Consider the following 23723-nt stretch of genomic DNA (forward strand, 5'->3'; position numbering starts at 1 on the left):
TGGGAAACCTGGGCTCCTGTTGCAGAAAACTGTGGTTCTGTGGACCATGCTTCCTGAGACAGAACCTTCCATAAAAAATTATTCACTACCTGCCTTGGCAAGCCTTGGACACAGCTGGGCACACCTAACTTTGCCAGAGAGAACCCTGAACAGACCCACAGGACTTCCTCAGCAAAATTACCCTCACATTGCAGATGGACACTGAGTCCCACTTCCTTCCCATGGGATGAGACACAAGGAAAATGCCACCTAACCAAGAACTGCAATGCAAGACAAATGTCCAAAGTAACAGGAAATTAATGCAGCTTCCTGAAAGCAAACCTAAGCAAAGAAAATGCCCTATATGTTATCTCATGAGAGTGGAAGAGTAAATAAATGCTATCTAGGGCTTACCAATCAAGAAAAGGGCCTGAAAAAACAGGCCATCAGCATTTCTGCTGCTTATCTGAGCCCTAAGCAGTCAAACTAGCCAATTCAAGCAGTAAGGTTTCTCTGAAGATATCTCTGAAGGTCTTTACTGAATTTCTGAGCTCGACTTACCTAAATTTTAGCTGTGCTGCAGAATCTGGAAGAAGGAAGTCACTAATGGTCAGGCTGAGATAGCGTATCGTGCTTCTTTGATATTCAGCCTTAGCATTACATTTTCAAAATAAAAAGGCAAGTAATTCTCCCTCCTGCTAAGGAACAAAGTTGCTACGAAAATGGAAGATGGTTGTGCCTCCTGAGTTTCTTTTACTGCTCTGCTTCTCTTAAATACCCTGCCACAGTGGGAGGGGAAGAAGGAAAAAAACAAACAGGGAAAGGAAAAAAAGAAGCAGGAGAAAATCCCTGAAGTTGCCTCTAAGTTTACTCACAAGGTCACATCTATGTTTAAGTGCTTTGCTGAAATAACTTCTGCTATTAGGGCTCTGGCAAGGACTGTCTCATATTTTATGTATGAATTCTGAAACCCCTGGTTGATGTTATAATATAAACACTAGTAATTATTTTTAATATTAAGGCTAAAGATAGCAGACAGCTACTGGATGCAGACTATGAGACTGCCCTTGTCCTGAAAAGTTTACAATCTAATTAGGAGTTGAAAGTGGTCTGAGGATCAACAGTCACACATCTGCATACACATATATTGTTCTCCTCAGTTCCCCAAAGAAATGCATAAAACTAAATCTGCACTTCATTTAAATCTACATTTAAAGAAAATTAGATCTCGTAAATAAAGCTGAGTCTGATGGGAGAAAAACACACAAGTAGGATTTCCCAAGTTGCATGGAAAGTGGAGAATTAGGAACAAATATACTCAAAAAGTTATTCTTTTATTAGGCAGGACCTGTTCACACAAATTAGACCCTAATCAATGAGAGTCAAATAAGTACTTTGTTATAAATTCTCATCTTTAACAAAGATAGACTTAGTAAATTAACATGAAGGTCCCAAAAGGCTCATGTAGACAGATGCTAGGAAATCTTTTAGAGCAATGATCTTAGTGTGCTACAGACTTTACCCTGTATGATGAAGCCCATGAAGTAACAGAAAAATTTTTGCTAAAATGGACAATGTAGAATATAGATGAAGGAGTATTTAATGATGGCATAAGACAAAAATCTCTACGTTGTTTCAGTTTAATAAAATAAATATTACAAAATTCAAGTAATGAATGCTATAAAAACAATGGAGAATGTGAGCCATGTAAAAGGTCAAAAAGACATTCAGTCATCTTTAGGGTTTGCCAAAGCTGTGCTTAGATGTTGCAATCCTCATGACCAACTCCACTGCAAGCTTGAACATGGAGGGGTCTATATTTAGAGCAAAGCTCATTGTCAGAAAGTGCTGTCAGAGCAAGCTGGGGTGGGGCAGGCACAGTTTGTGCAGGGAATCTCAATCAAAGCAAGCCCACCTTGGAACTTCCATCTCAGCTGCAACTTTTGCATGCCCTTGTGGTCCATCATTGTCCCAGCACAGCATGGCCCCCATTTCCTCTCTTCTACTGACCATATGGAAATCAAATATAGGATAAAATAGGATTTTACTGTGTGAGGTGATGGGAACTTTCTTTTATACCAAAACCAGAAGTAGCTAAATGCCAAAAAATCTTCATTCTGATTATAAGGGAGAGCTACATCACCACTGTCCATGAGAAGTCTTACAAATATATATAATTAAACAACTCAATGTGTTGGATTGTAGATAAAAAATATAGACTATGAAAACTGTGGCCCAGACTTTTATTCCATTGCTTTGACTTCATCCTGTGCCACTGTAAAGTTTGGCTCTGCCTCAGAGTTTGGGAGCAGACTCTCAGCATTTTGGGTACATATCTGGAAAACAACAAAGATCATCCAAAAGTTTCTCCTGTTTGGCTTAGCGGCCAATAAATGATGCAAGAAGTGAAGAAGATGTGATCTCCTTTTGTGTATGGAACTCTGGAGGTATTTATTTATTTGTTTGTGGTTCACCAGGAAAATCCTTTCCTTTTAAAGTGTACTTTCACAGAAATTGCTTCCATACCCGTCCTGCATTAATATTCAGGATCTGCACTCATAATCCATTGCTAAGCAACACTTAACAAAATTGATCTTGCATTAAGCAAGCTCTGGAGCTTGAATAATACATTATTTCCTCTTTCTACTTAAAATCAGAGAAAACCTTTGGTTGCTTTTTGAATGTCACAATATTAAAACTGCATTTTAAATACAGATTTTAATTGCTGGGAAAGTCCATTTGGATTAAGGATTGGATGCAAATTCACCGTTGGTACTCTTTAATGCTAAGAGTAAATAAATTGCAAAAAATTGTTCAACCCTTGAAGAATATGGAAAAACTTATAAGTGGAATGTAGTGCAATACAGAGCAGCCATATCCCATTTTGCATTCTGACACATCCAGGGCAATGCCTTGTCAGTTTTTGTGTGTGTATCTTAAGCATCTCTGTCACTGTTTATTTATATTCTGTATTAAGATTACACAACTGTGTGCATTTATATGCTGAATAGAGGAGTTTGTGATTCCCATACATGAATTTTATGTACATAGGAAATAACCTTGCCTCTCTGGAGGTGTCTGAATGGCTGCTGGGGATAGAATTCCATGCCTTCAAGTTGCTAGAAACTACCTGTTTTGTCTACTAGCCCATTTCTCTGCCACTGCAGGATAGTTCCCCAGAGTATACTCACCAATGCCTTAATCATCCTCTTCTTAAGAGTCTCAAGCAATGTCTCCTTTGGGAGTTCTCTGCACAGCCTATTAGTGCTAGACAGTGCTTATTTATATCCATCCTGCATTTATTAAACCAGAGTCCTTCCTGTCTCTATCCTTCCAAGCCCCTGCTACACCAGTGCAAGAGAGAGTGCAAGAAGTGATTACTGAAGGTGTAGGGGTTGGGATAAATATGTATGACTCCACTTCCATGGAATTATTAGCTGTCTTAAAACTCTAAAAGTTGAGCCCTAGAGAATTGATACATATTAATTATCTCACTCATCATTCAACAGGAACTAAATCTGAAATATAATCCTCAATAGGATCCAGACAAAGGGTTAATTTACTGACATCTCTTATTATTTTTGCTTATGCTTTCTCAGTCTTCATCAAAGTGCCCAGTATCCACGCTGTAACACCTGGGACTGATGTGAGGAGCTTTAATCAAAGGCTCTTCCACGAATCTGTACTTTGCATTTAGGAAGTGTATGAGTTGTTTAAATGAGAACAGAATATAAGTTATGTGTCATTTGCCCAAGAGACTTTTTTGGTAAAATTAACCAAAACACTCCATGTTCTTGTCTGGAGGTTAGGCTTTTTTTAAAAATTTGTCTTTATCAGTGTAAAACTTTTTGCTGTGACTTAAAGAGGGAGAGAGTTATATTTTTCCTGTGCAGTTCAGAACAATTCATTACTCAGTGCTTTCCCATAAGATCTTAAATAACATTTTGCTTTTGCTGTATTGTATCCCATATGCTTCCCTGTCACTGTGTGTTTATTAGGCACAAACCAGGATTTGTAGAGTCCTTGTACTTTGCCGGGAGCGCAAGAGTTTGAATTTGAATTCCTTCCCGAAGAAGGAAGAGGGAAGCTGTCACAGTGGGTGTCCTTCTGTCCTTCTGTCTGGGTTTCAGAGGCAGGGAAGCCTCAGGTGAGAGCTGTGGGATACATCTGGGACCCAAACCATGGCGCTGGTTTTCCACCTTCTTGTGTAGCTCTGTGCCCCTAATGAGTGCAGCTTTAGATTTTGAACATTCAACAGGTTTTCTGTCTTCTGTTGAATAAAACATCAGCAAGGGATTAAACTAATTAGTTAAAAAAAAAAAATGAAGTCTGCAAACAAGTCCAGTCTGTCTGGGCAGGCTCTTTGTTCTTTTGACACTTTCTCCCAGCAACCCTTTGGACTATGAATGATGAGGAATACTGGGCAGGAATCTGAAGCCACATTTCAAATTAATGGCTTAAACTGAAGCCACATGCACCAAGCAGTCTATTGAGCTTGTCAGTATTTGCATAGGTAGAAAAATAAACTGAGACACAGGATTACCTATTTAATTGTAGTTTCTTGCAAGAATGCTGCTGAGGGGAACAGAATAATATAACTGTTATATATCTGTTTCTAGACATTGTTGTTAAATTCTCCTGTTGGAGAGGACAGCAGAAGACAGGCAATTCTTTCTATGTTGCATCAGTGTGCTGGTGATTATCTCCTAACGTGCTCTCAATGTGGTCTCTCTTGCTGGTCTAGGTGACAATATTTAATAGCACATGCTTCATTTGAGGCAAGACTTCAGGCCTTTTCTTAGAGTTTTTAATGTCTAAAGTCACCTTTGTGTATATCTTCATAAATTTTTCTATGAAGCCTTGGGGAGTCACTATCTTTGCCTCTTTAACAATTTAATATTCTCATTTTTAAAAGTATATGGGCCAGGAACATGTGGAGCTGACTTGTGCTAATAGTATTGGTTTTTTTTCTTTAGGGGGATCTCAGCTGTATATTTGGAATTTGTAGTTTTTACTTCATCTGAGGTTAGACAGGCTGGTTTTATGAACTGGATTCAGAAAAACATATGTAATCAAGCAGTACACTTCATTCTGTTGCACTTCTGTCCAATATTCTGGAGTATGTGTATGTAACCAACAGCCCTGCACTTTTAGATGAGCAAAAACAATCTCAAAAGGCTATTTTTCAGGTCCTCTGGCAATGGTAATAAATTTTCCATATTTAGTTTGAGCTGGGAAAATACTTAAGTGTTTAATGTGCTTGAGATAAAAAATTGTTTTTCTATTGGAAAATTATTGTTAGGTTTTTGCAGACATAATGGTCTCCAGAGTAAGAGAACTGACTTCTTTTCCTTTTCCTACCCCAAGGCCTGAAGCTGCCTCTGAGAATCAGATTTTCAGAACCCTCATGCCACACCTGCGACATCAGGTCCACAATCCTGGAATTCCTTCGAGGTGCCCTGGCCCCCAGCAGACACTGAGGTCAATCCTACCTGCACCTCTTCCCCTCTTCCAGCCACTGCCACACCCAATGCCTCTCTTCCCTCCCTTCCCAAACTCTTCATCTCAAGCACTTGGGATTCAAGGGATTTGGTGGTTGTGTGAAACAGCATTTGGCTTTCCATAAGGGTCCAAGTTATTGGCAAAGAGAATTGTCAGCTTCCCTAGAGAGTTTAAGCTTCACACTTAAAATGTAGTGACAGGCAGAAAGAAAATTGTTTCCCTGCATTATCTGAAAGTATTTCATTCCAGCACATCTTCACATTATCCCCCAAAGGAAAGCACTGAAGCCACAAAAACTGAGGAGGGTTTATGAGTGTGCAAACCATTATGGCTCAGCTGTGGCTCATCTTTATTGTCCTCATCTATAGACATCAATACTTGTATTTTATTTTCTTTAATGAAAAGAAGGTTTAGAGAGAGCCAGAATATTTGGTACAATAAATCCTGAGTTCCAGTTGTTTCCACATTACTCAGCAGATTCAAATCTGATGATAACCATATGCAGCTGGGCTGATGCCAAGCCTGGCCTCGAGCTGCAAGATGTTCTGGGACTCCTCGTCCATCAGGCAGCACTGGCTCCAGGAGCTGCAGGAAAGCTGCTGCTTTTGTCAGGATTTCAGTATGTATGAACAAGGGAAAAGGGTGAAGGGAAGAGTGAAGTGAACAAAAGGAGAAAGGGAAGAATGGAAGAAATTATCATGCAGAACCATAAAGGGCTCACAATGTGGAGGCAGTAGAAGATTGTGTTAAAGATCAAAGAAAAATATAAGCAAAAATGGGGAAATATGAGAAAGTTGAAGGAGAAGAAAAGAAAGTATAAGCATACTTGAGTCTTCTTTAACATTTACATGAATGCAAATTTAGTGTATGTAGTTCTACCATTAATGATGCTCCATCTTCCATGCAAATTTAATTTCTGAAAGCTGACTGTTAATGTAAGTGGTGTTATTTATTATTGTTTTCTGCTGTGGTGCCTGGCAGATGTTCAAAACAGATCTTACTGTGGTAAATATTGAACAAACCCATTTTATATTCCACTTGTTAATCTCCAAATCTCTGTTTCTGTTCATATATTATAGAGAGGCTTAAGGCAACCCTGTAAGACAGCTTGACAGTGACAGATCATGGCGTGATATTTTCCAGGTTGAAGAGAACTACAAAACTTCATACCAGTGTTTCATCCCAGCTAAGTAAAAAGTCTGAGAGCAAATTTAATTCTAATGACCTTTTCCATCCAAAAAAGAAGGCTGCATTGGCAGAGTTAGCTCTGGCATTAAATGGTGAAAGCTCTTCACTGCAATATTTATGTTAACCGATTTTTGTGATGTAATTCCTAGTAAAAGTTCCAGTAGTAATAAAAGCCATGTAATAAAATACGTTTGCCATTTTACAAGATACTTTGTGAAATACTATAAAATTACTTTTGTCATGATCACCAGACCCACTAGAAAGGTAAAAAATTGAAACCATTTGTCAAATATTCAGGGATTATCTTCCCATTAAATACTTAATCTTTAAATTGATGAATGCTCTGATGTGACCCAAAACCACTGATTCAAGTCAGTTAAGTTATTTTTTAATGTTACTCTACAGGTCCTGAGGACAGCAATCACAAGCCCACCTTACACCTAATGTGCCTCTGGTTTTGTAGGCTCTTTCTAGAGTTGATAACATCCTTCTCAAAACAATCCACAGCTGCTGGGACAGACATCAGCTCGAAGGCATCATTCAGAAAGACTTGTTTCTTTTTCCTTATGACAGAGGAAATTGAGGATTAGCCTCAGAAGACACAATTTAAACATTGTGAATACCTGCCACAATCTCATTTTTCAGTTTAAATGTAACCTTGTATTTGATTATACATTTTATGTGAACATGAGTCTTTTCAATTTTAAATGTATTTTTCTCTTCTCACTTCTAGGCAGACGTGGGCAAGACAGCTTTGCAACTTCAGAAAGATTTACCTAGAAAACCCCCTTCTACTTTTTAATGTGATAAATAAGGTTTTTTTTTTTTTTACTGTTCTTTTGCTTGAATAGTTTTGTTTCTAATGCTCTTTACCATAAACTGTGTTCAGCTTTTACTTTGTCCAGGACTTGCCATTTCAACTCACTTTAATCTGGGTAATTACAACTAATACACACTAGCAAATAGATTGCAGGACATGATAATCTTTCCTGGTCATTGGATATTTTCTCTTTCAGTGAAATCACTGCCATTATGTGATTTAAGTTATTACATTAAGGGGTTAAGTGGGTCAGGAGGATGAGAACATGGGAGATTGCACGAACTGCAATGTCACCAAAGTAACTGGGACACTGCCTGCTAGGAGCCCATAACTCTCCTGCCATGGGACACACTCACAGCACCTCTCGTGGCAAGCATTTAGCAAATTCTTGCAAAATTCCAGGCACTGTTGCAATAAAACGTGGCTGTCACAGGGAGCAGAGGCCAGGAGCAGAGGCAAATAAAGAGGTCAAATCAGAACCTGTATTTGCAGTATTTTTAAGAAGAATTATGGCCTGTTGTAAAATGAACAAATGTCCCAGGAACTTTGTATAAGCCACCGATCACTTATTGCACAGGTTAAACTAGGTTTTTTTTCTGCACAATTGCCCAGCAGAGCTAACAAAGCTGAATCTGCAGTTCTGAGACTCACAGGAGGAAATAAAACTCCTGTCTATTAAAAGGATACGACAGTATATGGAAGATACAAAGGGTTGTTAAATAAAGGTCTATCCCACTGCATGCCCCTTTGTAGTGATATATTTTTAAATCTGTTTAAATTACCAGACCTGAATTTTTCTAATACAGTCATGAAGGACTCTGGTACAGTGAAGAAATACACTTTAAACATTGGTCACTGTAACAATATTCTTTCTTTAGTGAATGTTTTAAAAAAAATTAAATGAGAGGAATTGTGGCTCACAAGAGAAGGAGGAAAGCCACGAATAAAACTCCACAGAAGCTTTGAGGTGCCACTACAAAGGCTGCAGCCTCTGCCTCAAGAACTATGGAAGCAATCAAGGTGGTGAAAAAGTGAATCTTGCTGCCAAATATAAATGGGGGAAGTAAAATCCTGCACATGCTTCTGTGCTATTGCTATGGACTTTACCTTGCTGGGTACACAGCTGCTGGCTACGGGCTCTGCTGTGAGACCAGGTGAGGGGAGCTTCAGGGAAAGCAAGAGTGCCTGACTTGGTTTTCTTGTCATCCTTGGTTTGTGTTTCTGCTGCTGGCAAGGCTGATGCTGAAGGCTCTTCTGTTACCTGAGAGTTCCAAAGTGCCTTATTAAGACAACAAAGACATTCATTCCTGTGCATGGGGAGCTCAGCCTAAGTTGAGATCTGTCCCTTTATTCTTGTGTGCGTGTGAAATTCTTTCTGCACCAAAGGGTTCAGCTTCCAGAACAAACCTGGACAGGCTACAGCACAGAGAAGCTGGCAGGGCATGGCTGTTAATACAACTTCTGATCAAAAGATTTATACAGTTGAATTATCAAATAATATCCAAATTCAATACTGTGGCACTTTCTACAGCTGTAAGAAAAAAAGAGAGGAAAAAACCACAAAATAAAAAAAAAGGTTTTTACCTCTTCAGTATTCTTTCTAAGTGTACTTGGAACAAAGGAGCTGTTTACATCCAAAATACCAAATACTTAAGTCATCCACAACAGGGAGATCTGCAATACTGTATTTTTGGATGAGAATTAGAGGCAATTATAGCACCATCCCAAGATAAAAACCAGCCGACAAGGGTGTTTCAATTCTAGTCATGGATGATAAACAGTGTGGAGGTGAAATGCAGCAGCTGCTGAGTGATGGAGATTGCTATCAGGATTAAACAGGAAGGCTGTGTTTTACAGGATCAAGAAAGATTAGCCATGTGTTGAATATGGGATTATGAAGTAATTAAATAAATGAAGACCCATTTCTGACACAAATTCTACATGTAAGAAAGTAATTACTCACTTTATATACAATGTTTCTGTAATTTATCATTCAGGTCTTTGACTAGCAAGCAGAGCAGCCTATTTCATACTCAGGGAAGTCAACAGTACTGAGGTCACCAAAGGACTGAGCCTGGTTCACTGTGCTAACAAGTGTGTTTTACAGGGGTGAACTAACTGCTCCTATAAACATATAATGGGTAGAACTCCTGCAAGTTTGGGGGAAACAATGTTCTGCTGCTTTTTACCAAGCCAAGCCTAGGAATTCATGAGTTGGAGAATTGGTCAAGAGAGAATTGAATTGGTTGGATCTCCAGTGGGATGAAGAAAGCAGTAATTAGTGCATCTGTGCACAACTGTCATGGTGCATAAAAGTCCTCAAATATTTAGCAGGTAATAGGGTTTGTGCCTGGTGGTGCTGAAATGCAGTGGTATCTGGGGTGAAACACAAGTCAAATGGAACTGTGTAAAGCTGAATGGCCATGGATTTCTGTAAGGTCACTGGGGAAATCTCTTAACCATCAGATTTAAAATGGTGAAAGATCTTTAATGTCTGTGCAGAAGAGACAAATTCTCTATTGTTAAAAGCCTTACAGAAAAGGCCCATACAGGGTAAACTGAACAGTACCCCGTTAATCTAAGTAAGAATGGAGGAATCTTGTGTTGACCCTGCCAGGTGGAAGTTATATAAACCCCTTATCTCCCACAGAAATGAACAATTTATAGGATGGTCTGTGCACAACAGAGAGAGATTTGAGAGGAATATGTGCCCTGGGCCACCTTCAGCAAAACAGTACAGTCCATTGTACAAGGAAGGGCAGAGCAAGGCTTTTAGGTAAGGATTTACATCCACATCTGCAGGGTTTCAGTTCGGATTTCTTCTATTTGTTGCTTTTATTGGGTTATATTTTGCCCTCCTGCAGGCATGTAGTTTTCATTAGATTCTATGTGCACCAAGGGGAGGATTCAATGCGGGGCACTTACGTGCATGTGTTTGTTCTCTGCTGTTAAAATTAATAAAACTTCGCTGTTTTTTTAAATCCCATACGATTTTATTGAGGTAACATCACATTTGGGAACTGTATTTAAAATCAGATTTAGGAATAGATCTGTGTCTTGCATTCAGTGCTCAGATGAAGCAGTAAAAAAATTAATAAACGTGACCCTGTTCTGTATTACTTAAGAAATGCCTAATGTGTCTGTCAGGAAATGTGGAATTAACCTTGCTGACAGCTTTTTGGAGAGAAAAGGCATTATTTACAAGACAGTTTAATGAACCATATTTGAAAAATCTCACATGGAACAGTAGTCACAGCTGTATTTAAAATTACCATCAAAAGTATATGTCCTCATTTTAGGGCATCATATGATATATCAGAGGATGAGTTCCCTGATGTAGGAAACCGGCCAGCCCCTCCCTCCCACCTCCTCCACTGACAATGGAGAACTGTCCTTTTTATCCCTGGAGAAGGTCTCCTCCTTTCAGCCCAGTTCCCAGACCGACGTCGTTCCCCTTGTATGTTCCTCCCCATTTTTGATAGGATCTGTTCTCACTGCACCCTTCTGACCTCCTGGGCAGTGTCTGAGGCCATCCTCCAGTGCGGGAGCAAAGCTCTTCACAGCACGGGATGTGCTGGCCCCGGGAGGGAGCGCCTTCCTGAGCAAACCCGGGACGACCTCTGGGCTTTGGAAATGTCACTGCTCCCGTAAATTGTCAAACCATTGACTCAAGACAGTCATCCCTTCCCAGGGCTTATGGAAGCTGCGGTTTGATAGGGGTTTTATGTTTTTAAGGCCACTTTTATGTCTCTTCAGGCTGCAGTGGTGATGCAGACTTCACAGAGGATTTCTCCCAAGAGATCATGATGCCCAGGTATGATCACAGGCACCCTCTCCACATATCCTCACAGACGTTCTCCCCAAGATTCCTTACAGATCTCCTTCCCAGGACTGGGGACAGCTCTCCTCTCCAGGTATTATTACAGACACCCTCCCCAAGTTTCACCGAATTGTTTGGATAGGAAGTGACCTCTGGAGATCACCCAGTCCAACTCCAATGCCCGGGCAGGATCACCTGGAGCAGGTGACACAGGAAAGTGTCCAGATGAGTTTTGAATCTCCCCATGCAGGGACACTGCACACCCTCCCTGGGCAGCCCGTTCCAGCCACCCTCCACGCAAAGTTCTTCCTCATGTTCAGGAAAAACTTGCGTTTAATCTATGGCCATTGCATCTTGTCCTATCTTTGGACACCATCGAAAAGAATCCCCACCCTCCTCTTGGCAGCCACCTTTGCGATATTTAAACGCTGCCTCTCCTACTTCTGTTTGAGGCCCGCGCACCTCACGGGTCCCGCGGCCGGGCCCGGCCCGGCCCTGCGGCGGCGCTGCCCGCGCTCCGCCCCTGCGCTGCAGCGCGCCCCGCGCCCGCCAGGGGGAGCCAGACCGCAGCCGCGCCCGCCCCGCGCTCACCCGCAACACGGACACGGCGGGCTCGGGACGCGCCACGGGCAGCGGCTCCGCGCGGGCTCCGACAGAGAGGCAGACAGACAGACAGATAGACAGACAGCGGCACAGCCACAGCGCAGACACAGAGCGCAGCGGCACCGCGCACGGCGCAGCGGAACCCCACGCAGCTCAGCGGCCCCGCGCAGGGCTCAGCCACAGCGCGCCGCGGCACCGGCAGCGGGAGGAGGACGAGCGGCGCACGGCGCTGGGAGCGCGGCCGGCGGCACTGCCGGAGGTAGGAGCTGCCTCTCCGCCCTGGAAGCCAAACTTCGCGGAGCCAGCGCTGGCTGCGCCCGCCGGGGGGCTTGGCTGCGGTTCTGTACCGCTGCTGTCCCCCGGCTGCTCCCCGCCCGGCCCCAGCGGCCCGGTTTGTTTTTATTGTTGTTATTATTATTGTTGTTACTGATGCTGTTCCCCGCCCCTCCGGGCTGGGCCGGGGGGCGGCGGGTCTCGGCGGAGCCGGCAGCTCCGCAGGCAGAAGTTGGCGAGGGCTGCGAGGGGCGAGTGGCCCCAAGTTGGGTCCCCTCAAAAGTTGGGTGCCCGAGGAGCCGCCGCTGCCCTGCTGCCCCCGCCGCTCCTCTCTCCGCTCCGCTCCTCTCGTTGCAGATGTCGGGGGTGCTGGTGATCGCTGCCTGGTGCTTCCTGCAAGTGGAGAGCCGGCATCCTGAAATCATCACGAGTAACAGCAATCATGGCAATTTCCTGGACAACGACAAATGGCTGAGCACCGTCTCGCAGTACGATAAAGACAAGTACTGGAACAAATTCCGGGATGTAAGTACTTCTCGCTTTACCGCGTGTTTCTTGAGCGTTGATCCTTCCAGGGGGCTGCTGGCTGCCGACAGCTGCGGGAGGAAGAGAAATGCAGCTCGGGCAACCGGTTGCTGCCTGTGTGAAGGATGCTCAGAGCTGTCTGGGAGCTGGACAGACAGTCCTGGCATTCTTGATTTACCCCATCGATTGGGGCAGCCTGGGCTCCGTGTCAGTCTCGCTGTTCTTACGGTCTTCGATTTTCCTCTGGGGAGGAACTTTGAGTGAAGTTTCAGTGCTTGCTGCTTAAGAGTCTGGGTAACTGAAAAATGATGGAATGGTGTGTGTGTAAGAAGGAATACTTACCAGTTCAAGCCACAAGGTGGTAAACAGCGAAGCTTTCTGTGCCTGCAGCTTTTGTGGAAAGGATTTTATTGTCAATTCTGCCTGTAGAGATCTTTGAGAGTGGTATGGTGTTGGAGGAAGCAGTGCTGTAGCTCTTTTTTTTTTCCTGCAGTCTGGAAAAAAGGGATATTTTCAAGATGTGTTATGATGTGTATTTATCTGTATAAAACAAACTAATTTCTTAAGCTCAAAATTATTTACAGACTTCCCCTAGTTTGAATACAATCATGTATTAAGCAGAAAGGGAAATGCAACTTTTTTTTAATGGAAGTAATATTTAAGTAGCTCCTTTTACTTCTGCTGTCTGTACACTGAAGAAGATTTTTGGAGCACACAGAAAACCCTGCTTCAGTCTGCCCAAGACTGTGTGATGGAAGCTTTACTGATTGTGTTGATCATAAGCACAGTGAGGTTCTTTATTTTCTGGGATTTTTGCACCGTGTCCACAGTGAGACTCTAGGAAAAGGAAGACTAGAGCTGACTGGCAATTCTGGTAGTACCCTTCTGTAAGAATGTGTTTGTTTATTTATGAATTCTGGTCTTTTATAGGATATTAACAAGTCAAACTTTTATGCTCTGCTTTTGTCTCTGTGATCCTAAAATTGGATCTGAATTTGCAAAGGGAAGTCAAAGTATTGCAGTTAAACGTGGTGTGTCCCTGCTTAGCTTATTCTCCCTGTGTTTTTCTGTAGTTTTGGTCATCTCTGTGTGAGAAATGCTGCTCAGAATCTCAGCATAACGGAGTGTGGCCTTAGCAATGGCATCAATTAACAGCTCTCTTGGAGTGTGTCTTCACCTGCAGTCACTGATCACATCCACCTGCTGGGACTGCTGAGTTCTCATACAGAAAAGGGCATTCCACAGTAAAAATGGATTTTTAGATTTACCAGACTTCAAGGGAATCTTTGTAAATATCTGGTTTAGTCTTTTGGAGAACAGAGGTTGAGGATTTCACTTGTTAATTTCTACATCTCCCTTGATGTGAGAATTGACCAGCATTTGAAAATGGTAAATTGAGTGAAATTGACACATTAATCTGAAAACACTTCTAACTAGAGAGGGATTTGTAGCAAGCAATCTTTCAACAGTCTCCTTCCAAATGGACTCCTCATGTTAATCACAAGACTTAAAGGTTTTATTTAAATTTATTTAATTTTTGTTTTCCGCTTCCCTCTCTCTTTTCTCTTTAAAACTGGAGTCCTTGCAACTTCTTTTCTTGTCCCGTTTTCCATAACACAGTCTCACAAGTCCAGAGAAACTATTCCTCTTCTTGTGGAAAATATTCATGAAGAATACCTCTCATATTTTAAGATTTCACAGCTAAGAATGCTTTTTTAGACCTTCTGAAAATGCTAAAAAAAACCATAAAGCCTCAAAACTCTTTTATGTAGGAAGAATCATTCTATGGAAACCAGTGGTCTACCAAGCAAAAGCAAATAATATAAAGTTCATGCAAAGCTTAGGTATCTTTCCATCTGGTCATCTTAGTGGTTCTATTGAATTACTTCAAAACTAGCATTTGACATCTGATTATTCATGAAACTTTTTATGGAGCAAATTAACAGAGAGTAGTAATTATCTTCTACTAAGCCTTTTACAAAAAGAAAATAGAAAAAGCTTACATATGTAATTAAGCTCTTAATTACTTGTCTTCAACCAGATTGATTTACTGGATCATAATCTTCCACGAGAGGTTCTGTGCCCACAGGTGAAGACATGCATAGGTAGAGTTGCTGCCAGCACAGCAGGTACAGCAGTAACAGCACCCTTCTTGCATGCAGAGATGTGGTTAGAAGAAACCTGGTCCTTACTTCATGGCTGTGCTGTTGGGCATGGATTGTTAAAATATTTGTTAAAACATTTCTTAAAATGCAGCCTGATGAGACACATCAAAAGAATATTAATTGCTGTGGATGGACTAGACCAGAATTTTGTGGATAAGTGTCAATTTCTAGGAAGATTATCCTCCCCTTCCCCTCACTGCCAAACTAATAAACTATTTTTATAGACATCATGAACCTCTACATGAGGTTCTCAGCATAGGCTTTGCACAGGAGGCTGGAGTGCAGAAGTGGTGTTGCAGTTAAACTTTCTTGGATCTGACACTGCAGTCACTCCAGGGCAGAAGCCTCATACCTCATAAGTCAGCAGAGGCAAGGTTGCAGTAATTAGCACAATTACCCTTAGCTGCTCTCTGAAATTTATGTCATGTTATGTAAACATATTTGCACAAATATTTACATGAATGTGCCCTTCTGGATGCTGGGGGAAAGCACTGAAGGTGTGGAACTGGGATGTGATGCTCAAAGCTCTGAGTGGGTGTGGCCACTTTATGTGCATCAGCACAAACATCTGCACACACAGATGTGCATATAAATCTGTCATAATGTTGCGGTACTGGGAGGGTTGTTTACCCAGATGATGTGCAATTGAATGTAAAAGTTCAAATTAAGCATTTCTCAACTTTTTCAGTTATTCTTTTCAAAATCAATTGGTTGGTCAGCCTTATTGAGCCGTGGGCCAATATGGCCTAATTTGAGGAGAAACTAATGATTGATTTTTATTTTAATTTTTTTTTTTTTTAGTGTGATCCATATTTCTTTTGGGCAAAGGCAGCATGGTAGTTGCACTTACTGTCTCAGCAGTCACTACTTTTCTGTGAAAAGAGGGCACAGAAGTATACCTCCTTTGAAATCTGCATTACAGCCACAGAATCATGTTAAGTTTTTAAATGTGGCTGAATTCAATAGTGTGAAATGTGTCATCATTTTCCAAAGGCCTCAAGGGATGTGTCTAAAACAACAGTTTACAACACAGTCTTTTCATGTGATTTGAACACAATTTGTTGGTTAAGTTCTCCATTTAAAAAAAAAAAAAACCAGTTGTAAATAAATAGTGAGACTAGTGTGACTGATCTGTTGTTAAACATTTGCTGTTGAAAATCTTGTATATTTTACATCTGCCCAGCATCAATAGCAGTGTATTGTCTGTGGTATTAACAAGTTTTTAATGCAGTCTGAACCTGTTACTCCAGTCTGTCTTTCACCCCTTTTCCTTGTCTGCCATGGGCTTTGTGTGATACATGACAAAATCTTAGCTGTGTGTTAAGTTTCATTTTATAGTTGGGGATAATAGTATTTTTCTTCCTCACAACTATATGTTGAAGCTGTAAATTAGAAAGGACGGAGCTCAGAATCTGTGGTAATATGAAATTTATTATTCACCTAATCCATATATTGAATGTGGCTTGGTACATACTTAAGTAACTGACTAATAAGTTTCTAAAAAATAAGAAGTAAATCAATGTAATTATTACTGGAAAAAGAAAAAAGTAAGCAAGATGCACTCTCTGGGGAGGACCTCCAGCTATTTCCCTTGTGCAGATCTGAGGCTTGGAAAAGCAGACATGAGGATTATGAAAGTCAAATTAGACCTTCTGATACCAGGAACCCAAACAGGAAGGCCTCGATCTTTTGATCAAACCTGTAGAGAGGATCCTTTGGCTTGAGAGGAGCTTCAGAATAGATTTGGTAGCTGAATGTGAGTTCTTAGGAGCCTTAGAAGCATTTATTGTTATGGGAATAAGCATATTTGTTGTTGTAACAGGTCACACTGCAGCATCTCATTGTGCTCACAGAGGCTTGGCACAGAAGGCACAGAATAAATGTCATTTTAGTGTTAGATCTGTCTTTAATCAAAATTATACGAAGGGACTAATTCTATTACTTCTGCTTGGAGTTATGTCTATTACATTATTAATGCTTATATATAAAAAGGTAATAAGTTCAACTAGCCATGGATTAAACTGCAAAAAGGAAGAAAAAAGTTAAATGAACTAAGAGGATCTAGTATAAACCGCACAAGGAATTTCTATGAAGTTGAAAGCTAAGAATCTTGGCATGAACTCTGGTTTCAGTGCATGTTTATGCATGGCAGGCTGCCAGACCACGTTCTGAACATTAACTAAGCTGTTTCTCTAAATTTTATTGCTTACAGAGTTTCAGTTCAGGCTATCATGTTAAAACCTCCATGTATTTTATGCCTGGAGATGGTTTGAGACTGTGCAAGCCTAAGAAAGGCATGAAATGCCATCATCTGTGTGTACATGTTGCTCAGACTTGCTGGGGATAAATAGTTACACGTAACTATTCCTGCTGAGGACGGTTATCAGCAGGTTAGATGGATATCAGACTTCTGACACAAACTACTGAAGGGACAATTTTGTCAGCTATTAATGTACATCACCTTTCTGAGCCTGCAAATTCCTCCTCACACCTGATCAGAAGTGCAGTGTTAGGTGACAAAACAAATACAGGATTAGGAACTGGGGGATTTGCATTGTTCCAGCTTTGCCACTGATTTTTGTCATTTGGGCTGGCTCTTCACACTTCTTCACTGCATTCCCCCTTGTTGGCTCTTAGCTTTCTCTGATTTTTTTAGCCCCAAATTAGAAGTGTGGTAGTGAAACTTGATAGCAGGGAGTCGGAAAACATGACCAGTACTGAAAAGGGTTGGAATACCAAGCAGGCAGAATTGGAAGACCTTGGGAACTCGGGTAATAGAAATGAAATGAAATTTAAAAGTACAAAGTGGAAGGTCATGGAATTGAGAGCTAACACAAATTTATTCTGGGTCCTGGCAGCTCAGCTTGAAATAGATGAGAGGGAAAACCTGTGTACTTTCATTGATTTGCAGAGTTATTCTAAGTTGCAAAAGTAATGCTACTCTGAGGAGAGCAAATATATTGTAGGAATGCAGAAAATGAAAGATTTCTGCTTCTATTGAAGACATAAAAATGTACAATGCATAGAAGGGACCACTTAATTATGAATATTGTGAGCTTTTCTGAGCAGTAAAATTAATGAAAGATTTTTATGGAGTTGTTGATCCAAAGGCCTTCAGCATCATAGGAGAAAAGACCCTGTTTTAATTTAATTTACTCAAACAAAAGTCATTAGAAAGGAGTGGGTTTTCTTCAGATTGTTAATTGAGAAAAGGGCACGAGATCCAGCATTGTGTCAAGTTTCTAAAGGCCTTGAGTTTTTAGATCATGTGTCTATGAGATTTAAAGCCCATTGCTGGACGTTGTCTTGCTCCTTACCTATGCAGTGTGGTGGAACCTGATCTGTGACACCCAAATATCTCCTGTTCTGGTGGGATTTTTGAGGTAAGAGGTCATTTCTGTAGACTGGGTACTTTCTGCTGTCCCTTCTCTGCAGATGCCTGCCTTCGATGGGTCTCACTACCAGGGATTTGATATTACATTTTCTATTTTTTTTTTTAATTGTATTTAGGTTTACAGGAAAAATGAATTTGTTTTCTGCCAACAGTTTATTAACAGAACATCTCTTTTTTTCTTTCTTTACCTCAAATTTAAGCACAGATTTTTCTGTGAAACTGTTATTGGTACATTTAATACCTACATTCCTGGGGAATCCATTCAGGTCCTGCTAATTATTTGTAGTGAATTTAGTCATAAGGAAGGTTACAGTACACTTGAAGAATATTTCCTGGCTGGGTAATGGATGTACCAAGTGGCTGGGTTGTGACAGGACACAGGCACCTCAGGCTGGCTTCCCAGGAGATTGTCATTCCAAGCCCACCTTGAGATTTAATTGAAGGTGAAGACTCTGTGTGTGTGTATTCCAGTGGATCTGCAGTACAACAGAGTTGAAATGTGATTTATAAGTCTACCCAGGCACTCCTAGCATAGGTTGTCTCTTAGAGCAATTCTTACTCAACAGGGGGACAAGGCTGGAATATAAATGTGATCAAAAAGTACAGCTGAGATGTACTTGCATGAAATTTAAAAGAATAGGAAAACGTGAAACTGAATCTGTGCAAGTGTAATGCATAATCAGCTTCTTACAACAGAGGAGATATGCTTTTTCAAAAAGCCCTTCTCAAACTTGACACTTTCCTTTTGCAGTGGACAAGGGGAAAAATAATGGCATTTATGTCAGAATAATTAACTTAAGGAAGATACAGAGAGCCAGCTTTTTCTAATTAACTGACACTTATCCAGCTTCCCTAGGAATTACCTAAGACTCTAAAGTTAAGTAGGTCAGTACAAAACTAGGGTGTTAGTTTCTGTATTATGTTTCAAATTATAACTTTAATAGTTTTCTCACTGACAGAAGGGTTCTGCAGACTGCAGTCACAAATCATATCCCTACCATGAAATTCTGTAGATTTAACGTTTTCTCCAACATGTTTTATGCATTTTTAGAGTAACCATTCTTGTAGTCTATTGCTTGCCCCTGTCCTATCCTCCCCCCCACCTCCTGGTGAATTTTTTTCTATAGGGGCTTGTTTTAATCCAAATTTAAATTGTAAATTTGTCAGATTCCTGAGAAATTCACAAAAGGAAAAAAGGAAAAAATGCCACAAAAGTGAGCCATGTCAGTGTAATATAAAATGGGTGGATTGAAAATCATTATAGGAGGCTGAGTTCTGATGTTGCTTAGTGTAAGAGCTGCTATCAAGGTCAGGTGTCTATGGGTAAATGATACTACTTTTATTTTAGGTAGGTTGTCCAGGGTTAGGGTCGAGAAAAACAGGTCCATTATTCTCAAGGGCAAAAAGGGTATTTATGATACCCTGTTTTGACCCTTGGGGGGATAATCACCTTTTTTTTGGGGGGTGGGGGGTGGTAGGGATAGGGTGGGGTTTCTCAGAAATTTTAACTATTTGTTTTATATTTATATTTGACCATGAGGCTAGAGACATGGAATTCCAGTCAGTGTGTCTGTGTTGTGTGTGTGTTTGGAGGGTAAAATACAAGCCTGTCTGAATTTTGGGTGGAGCAGCTGAGCTGCTTTTACAAGAAGTAGGACTTCATGGGGAAAGTGGAGTTCAAATATAACATCTGGGGTATGAAAACCTATTTCTTTTAGATAACATCTGCTTATGCAAGGCCTGTTTGATTATTCCTTTCCTTATGTAGCCAAAACTGAGATGTGTTCAAAGGAGCTGTAGTGAAGTCTTGGTTATGTTGAAGCTGAAAATTTGTGATGTCAGAAGTTTTCCATATTGTCAAAGACTTTAGTGAGGCTTGAGTTTGAGTCTTGTGTTGCTTATCTTTCTGTTCTCTTAGACAAAGAACCACAGTACATGACAGACCAGTTAGATTAAACAGTTCTCTGTGCCTTTTGGAGGACATTGTGGAATTGGAAAAGCCTGAAAGATCAGGTGTCTGGCTGGCATAAATAGAAGAAGCTCCCTCAAAGTCCCTGGAACAATCTAACTATCTGAAAATCAAACATCTGTAGTCTACAAAGTACACATTTTATAGACTTCAACCAAAGCAAGAAAGCTGAGTTGACACAGAGTAAAATTAAGGTGATGCTGCTGCCTCCAGTGTTATTTTCTGTACTTCCATCACTTAACTCTTCCAGCTTTAGAAAGGGACTTGTTGCTGTGGGGTTACCAAGTCCTAACTCTGAGTAAGCACTGTCATCAGCTAGATAACTCCAGCAGTTATCATTGGGGGATTTGCTGTAGCAGGTTGGCAGCTAAAATTGAATTACATGTTTGGACTGAGCAGCTAATGTTTAATGACTTTCAAGGCTAAGATATGATTCAAAATTCAGTTTACAGATAAATTGCTAAGCTACTCAATAGTGGCTTTGGCAGGGAGTAGATTGGTCTTTATCTGTCACTTCTGTGACTTGGCTTGTAATCCTGGGTAACAGAAAATCATTCTCATTAAATAGGTACACGGGGACTTCAATTAATTCTGTGATCTTTGCTGTCCTCTTAATGAACTTTGTGTCATAAATTTACTTCACTGATTGCTTTCTCCCAGGTAGATAGAAAAATACTTTATTAAAATTTACTGTCAGAGTAACTCTTTTCAGATTAGTTTTTGAAAAAGGTTTCAATTTATCACGGCTTATCGTTGAGTTCTGACTAACACAGGGATTGATAGAGGTAAGTGATACTTGCCTGTCTCCGCAAGTTGCTTTGAAATTGTCTAATCAGGAAATTCAGCTGTGTACACAATTTCATTTCAAATTGCACAACATAAATTTTGTGTGGTTTTTAGCTTGGACATCAGTCTTCATCCTTCTTTCCCTGCATTCCGTTGTCCCTTCAGAAGTTTATTCCAGCACTGTCTTCTAGTGTTGTGTACTGTCTTCTAGTGTTTGACCTTTCTGGCTTTCTCTTCAAGTGGTAGCAGTTAGAGAACTTGAACCTGGACAAAAGATTGAGGTAGAAAGGTAAAAGTAGCTGTAGTCATTGGAACTCAGTGGGGAGATGCTTAAATGTTGGGGAATGGGGGAGAGGCTGAAAATTATACCTGTAGGATTAAGAAGAAATTAGGCTAAATTGCTTCTTCAAGGGAGTAGAAAACATTGCTTTTAGAATAGTGTTTCTGTGTCTACTAGGGATGTTGAAGTTCTTGGCAGAATTTTGTTACAATTGGTAAATATGTATAAAGATCAGTTTGAGAGAATTCAGAATTCCCTAGCATTTCTTGGTGAATAACAAGAGTGTTGTACTTTGAACACTTGATTTCTAGAACAGCTCTGTCAGTCCTTCTGTCCATGTACATCCCCCAGTGCCCGCTCTGCTGCCAGAGCAGAGTGCAGCTCTGCCTCTTGCAGGGTTTGCGGAGGGTCCAGCGGAGGCAGCCGGGGCAGCCCGGGGCTGGAGCCGCTCAGAGATCCCCGGCTGGGCTGCCCGGAGCTGTCCGGGGCTGGAGCATCGCAATGAACCGGCCGTACGGGGCTGGAGCCGCTCCGGTGATCGGCCATGCCCTGCCCGGAGCTGTCCGGTGCTGGAGCATCTCAAGGGCTCGGCCGTGCTGCCCGGAGCTGTCCGGTGCTGGAGCCGCTCAGCACAAGTTGAGGACATTTCCTCTCTCTTGAAAGTCCTGAATCTTTTTGTGGCATCCCATACTACGTAGGAAAGCACTTTTCTGACATGGTTAGGCACATTCTAGATTAGACAGATGTGAAAGCAGAGGATAAAGCTGGTTCAGAGTTATCCATCAAACTAATGCCAGATATAACAACAAAATTTATGTCATGCAAGTCCCAGGACAGTGCTCTTCTGCGGAGCGATGAACTGTGCTGGAATACAGAAAGACAAAGCTTAACAGGTCTGTGTGGATATATGTGCCACTATCTGACAGCAGTGTTTATTGGCCCAGATTCATTTCTTGTTTGATAACATTAACTTCACTCAAGGTATATAAGGGATAAATTTTGTTCCCCCTTTTTTTTTTAAAGTCTAGTCACAGTAAGCAATCTTTTATGCTAGCTAAATGTTATTTATTATTTATTTAATGCTAGGTGAATAGCATATTGGAGGGAGACTAGGTATTTCCTTTTAAAGGAGAGGTATTAGGCAGAGTGGATTTCCTGTGTTTATTTTATTTTTATATTAAACTACATCTAGGGAAACTTGTGAGGCTCAGGTCATTTACATCTACTGATCTTTTTAAAGCTTGTCTAAAAACCCCCTGTTTTAATAAAAGTACACCAGAGTGCTGCATTCAGTGGGGATATCTATAAACATATGATAATTAGGGGTTTAAATACACAATTGTCTGCAGTATTCCTTAAGCATAACCATGAATCTCTACATTATGGTTCACTCAGGACAGCAGCATCCAAAAGGAAATTGTGCCACATTTAATTAGAATAAATATAAACTGCTAAAATACGGCATACTTCAGTTATGTGTAGAACTGCAGTTATGCAGCATGAGGGAAGCTGGTAAACCAGATATATTTGCTCATAAGGAAGGATATAGGGATTCAGATCAGTGACCACTGATTTATTAGTCTCTTCGTGCTTATATAACAGAGTTAAGTTGGATATAACAAGACACTTAAGGGTTTATTTTCATTGGAATATGAGGCAAGATGGACTGAAATGAGGATCCTTCTGTGACACAAATGTCTGGTTTTATATTTAGTCTCCTTTTTATAAAGCCTTTGTCTCTTTTGATGAAGAAGTGATTTCTTTCTTATACATGTGTCTTATCTTAATAAGTTAAAAAGCTCAGGAGAGCAAAGTTTTGTGACTTGTAATGAACTTATAACCTGAGATGAAATGTAATCCTTTTCCCCTGGAGACAGTGCTGTTGGAGATTGTGAGCAAGCATTTCCTATCCATGTGCAGTGCCTGTAAAAGAGAAAAGAAGACTGAACACGAGTACAAGGAACTTTAATGGATATAGATCAACAATTTTTGAGCATTCACAAAAAGCTACTATAAAAAATTTTAGAACCATGATAAAATATATTGAAACTTCCCCTTGTAAAGTAACATATGGCATCACAAATAGTCCTATCTCAGTATGTAAAGGAAAAAGAAATCCAAACAACTTCTTATGGACCATATTTTGCTATCAGTATTTTTTTAAGTAACTGCACAACCTTAGTATCAGTTTCTGTTGAGATACTGCATCCACACTTTAATGGCAGACTATGTCCCTGTGTAATCAGGAATGAGCAATATTCTATTACAGCAGGGCAATGTACAAATACAGACAGATGTGGTATGTGCTGCAGTTTCCATTAGCAAAAAAAGAAGCTGCAAATAGGAAGCAATTTTGAAACCTGCCGCCATAATTGCAAACCCATTACTGATATATCAGGGATGGTGCAGCTGATGTGTT

General features: G+C 40.7%; 1 protein-coding gene across 1 annotated transcript in view; it reads left to right on the plus strand.

Moving 5' to 3' along the window:
• Nucleotides 1-12035: 12035 nt before the first annotated feature.
• Nucleotides 12036-23723, plus strand: part of SPOCK1 (SPARC (osteonectin), cwcv and kazal like domains proteoglycan 1) — a 258586-nt gene continuing 246898 nt past the window's right edge. The window contains exons 1-2 of the mRNA XM_084215536.1: nt 12036-12171; nt 12543-12710. Coding sequence (XP_084071662.1) covers nt 12543-12710 — 168 coding nt within the window. The 5' untranslated portion in view covers nt 12036-12171. The remainder of the gene's footprint in view (nt 12172-12542; nt 12711-23723) is intronic.

Source organism: Fringilla coelebs, assembly GCF_963513975.1.
Source record: "Fringilla coelebs genome assembly, chromosome: 15".
In the NCBI taxonomy this organism is placed as follows: Eukaryota; Metazoa; Chordata; class Aves; order Passeriformes; family Fringillidae; genus Fringilla; species Fringilla coelebs.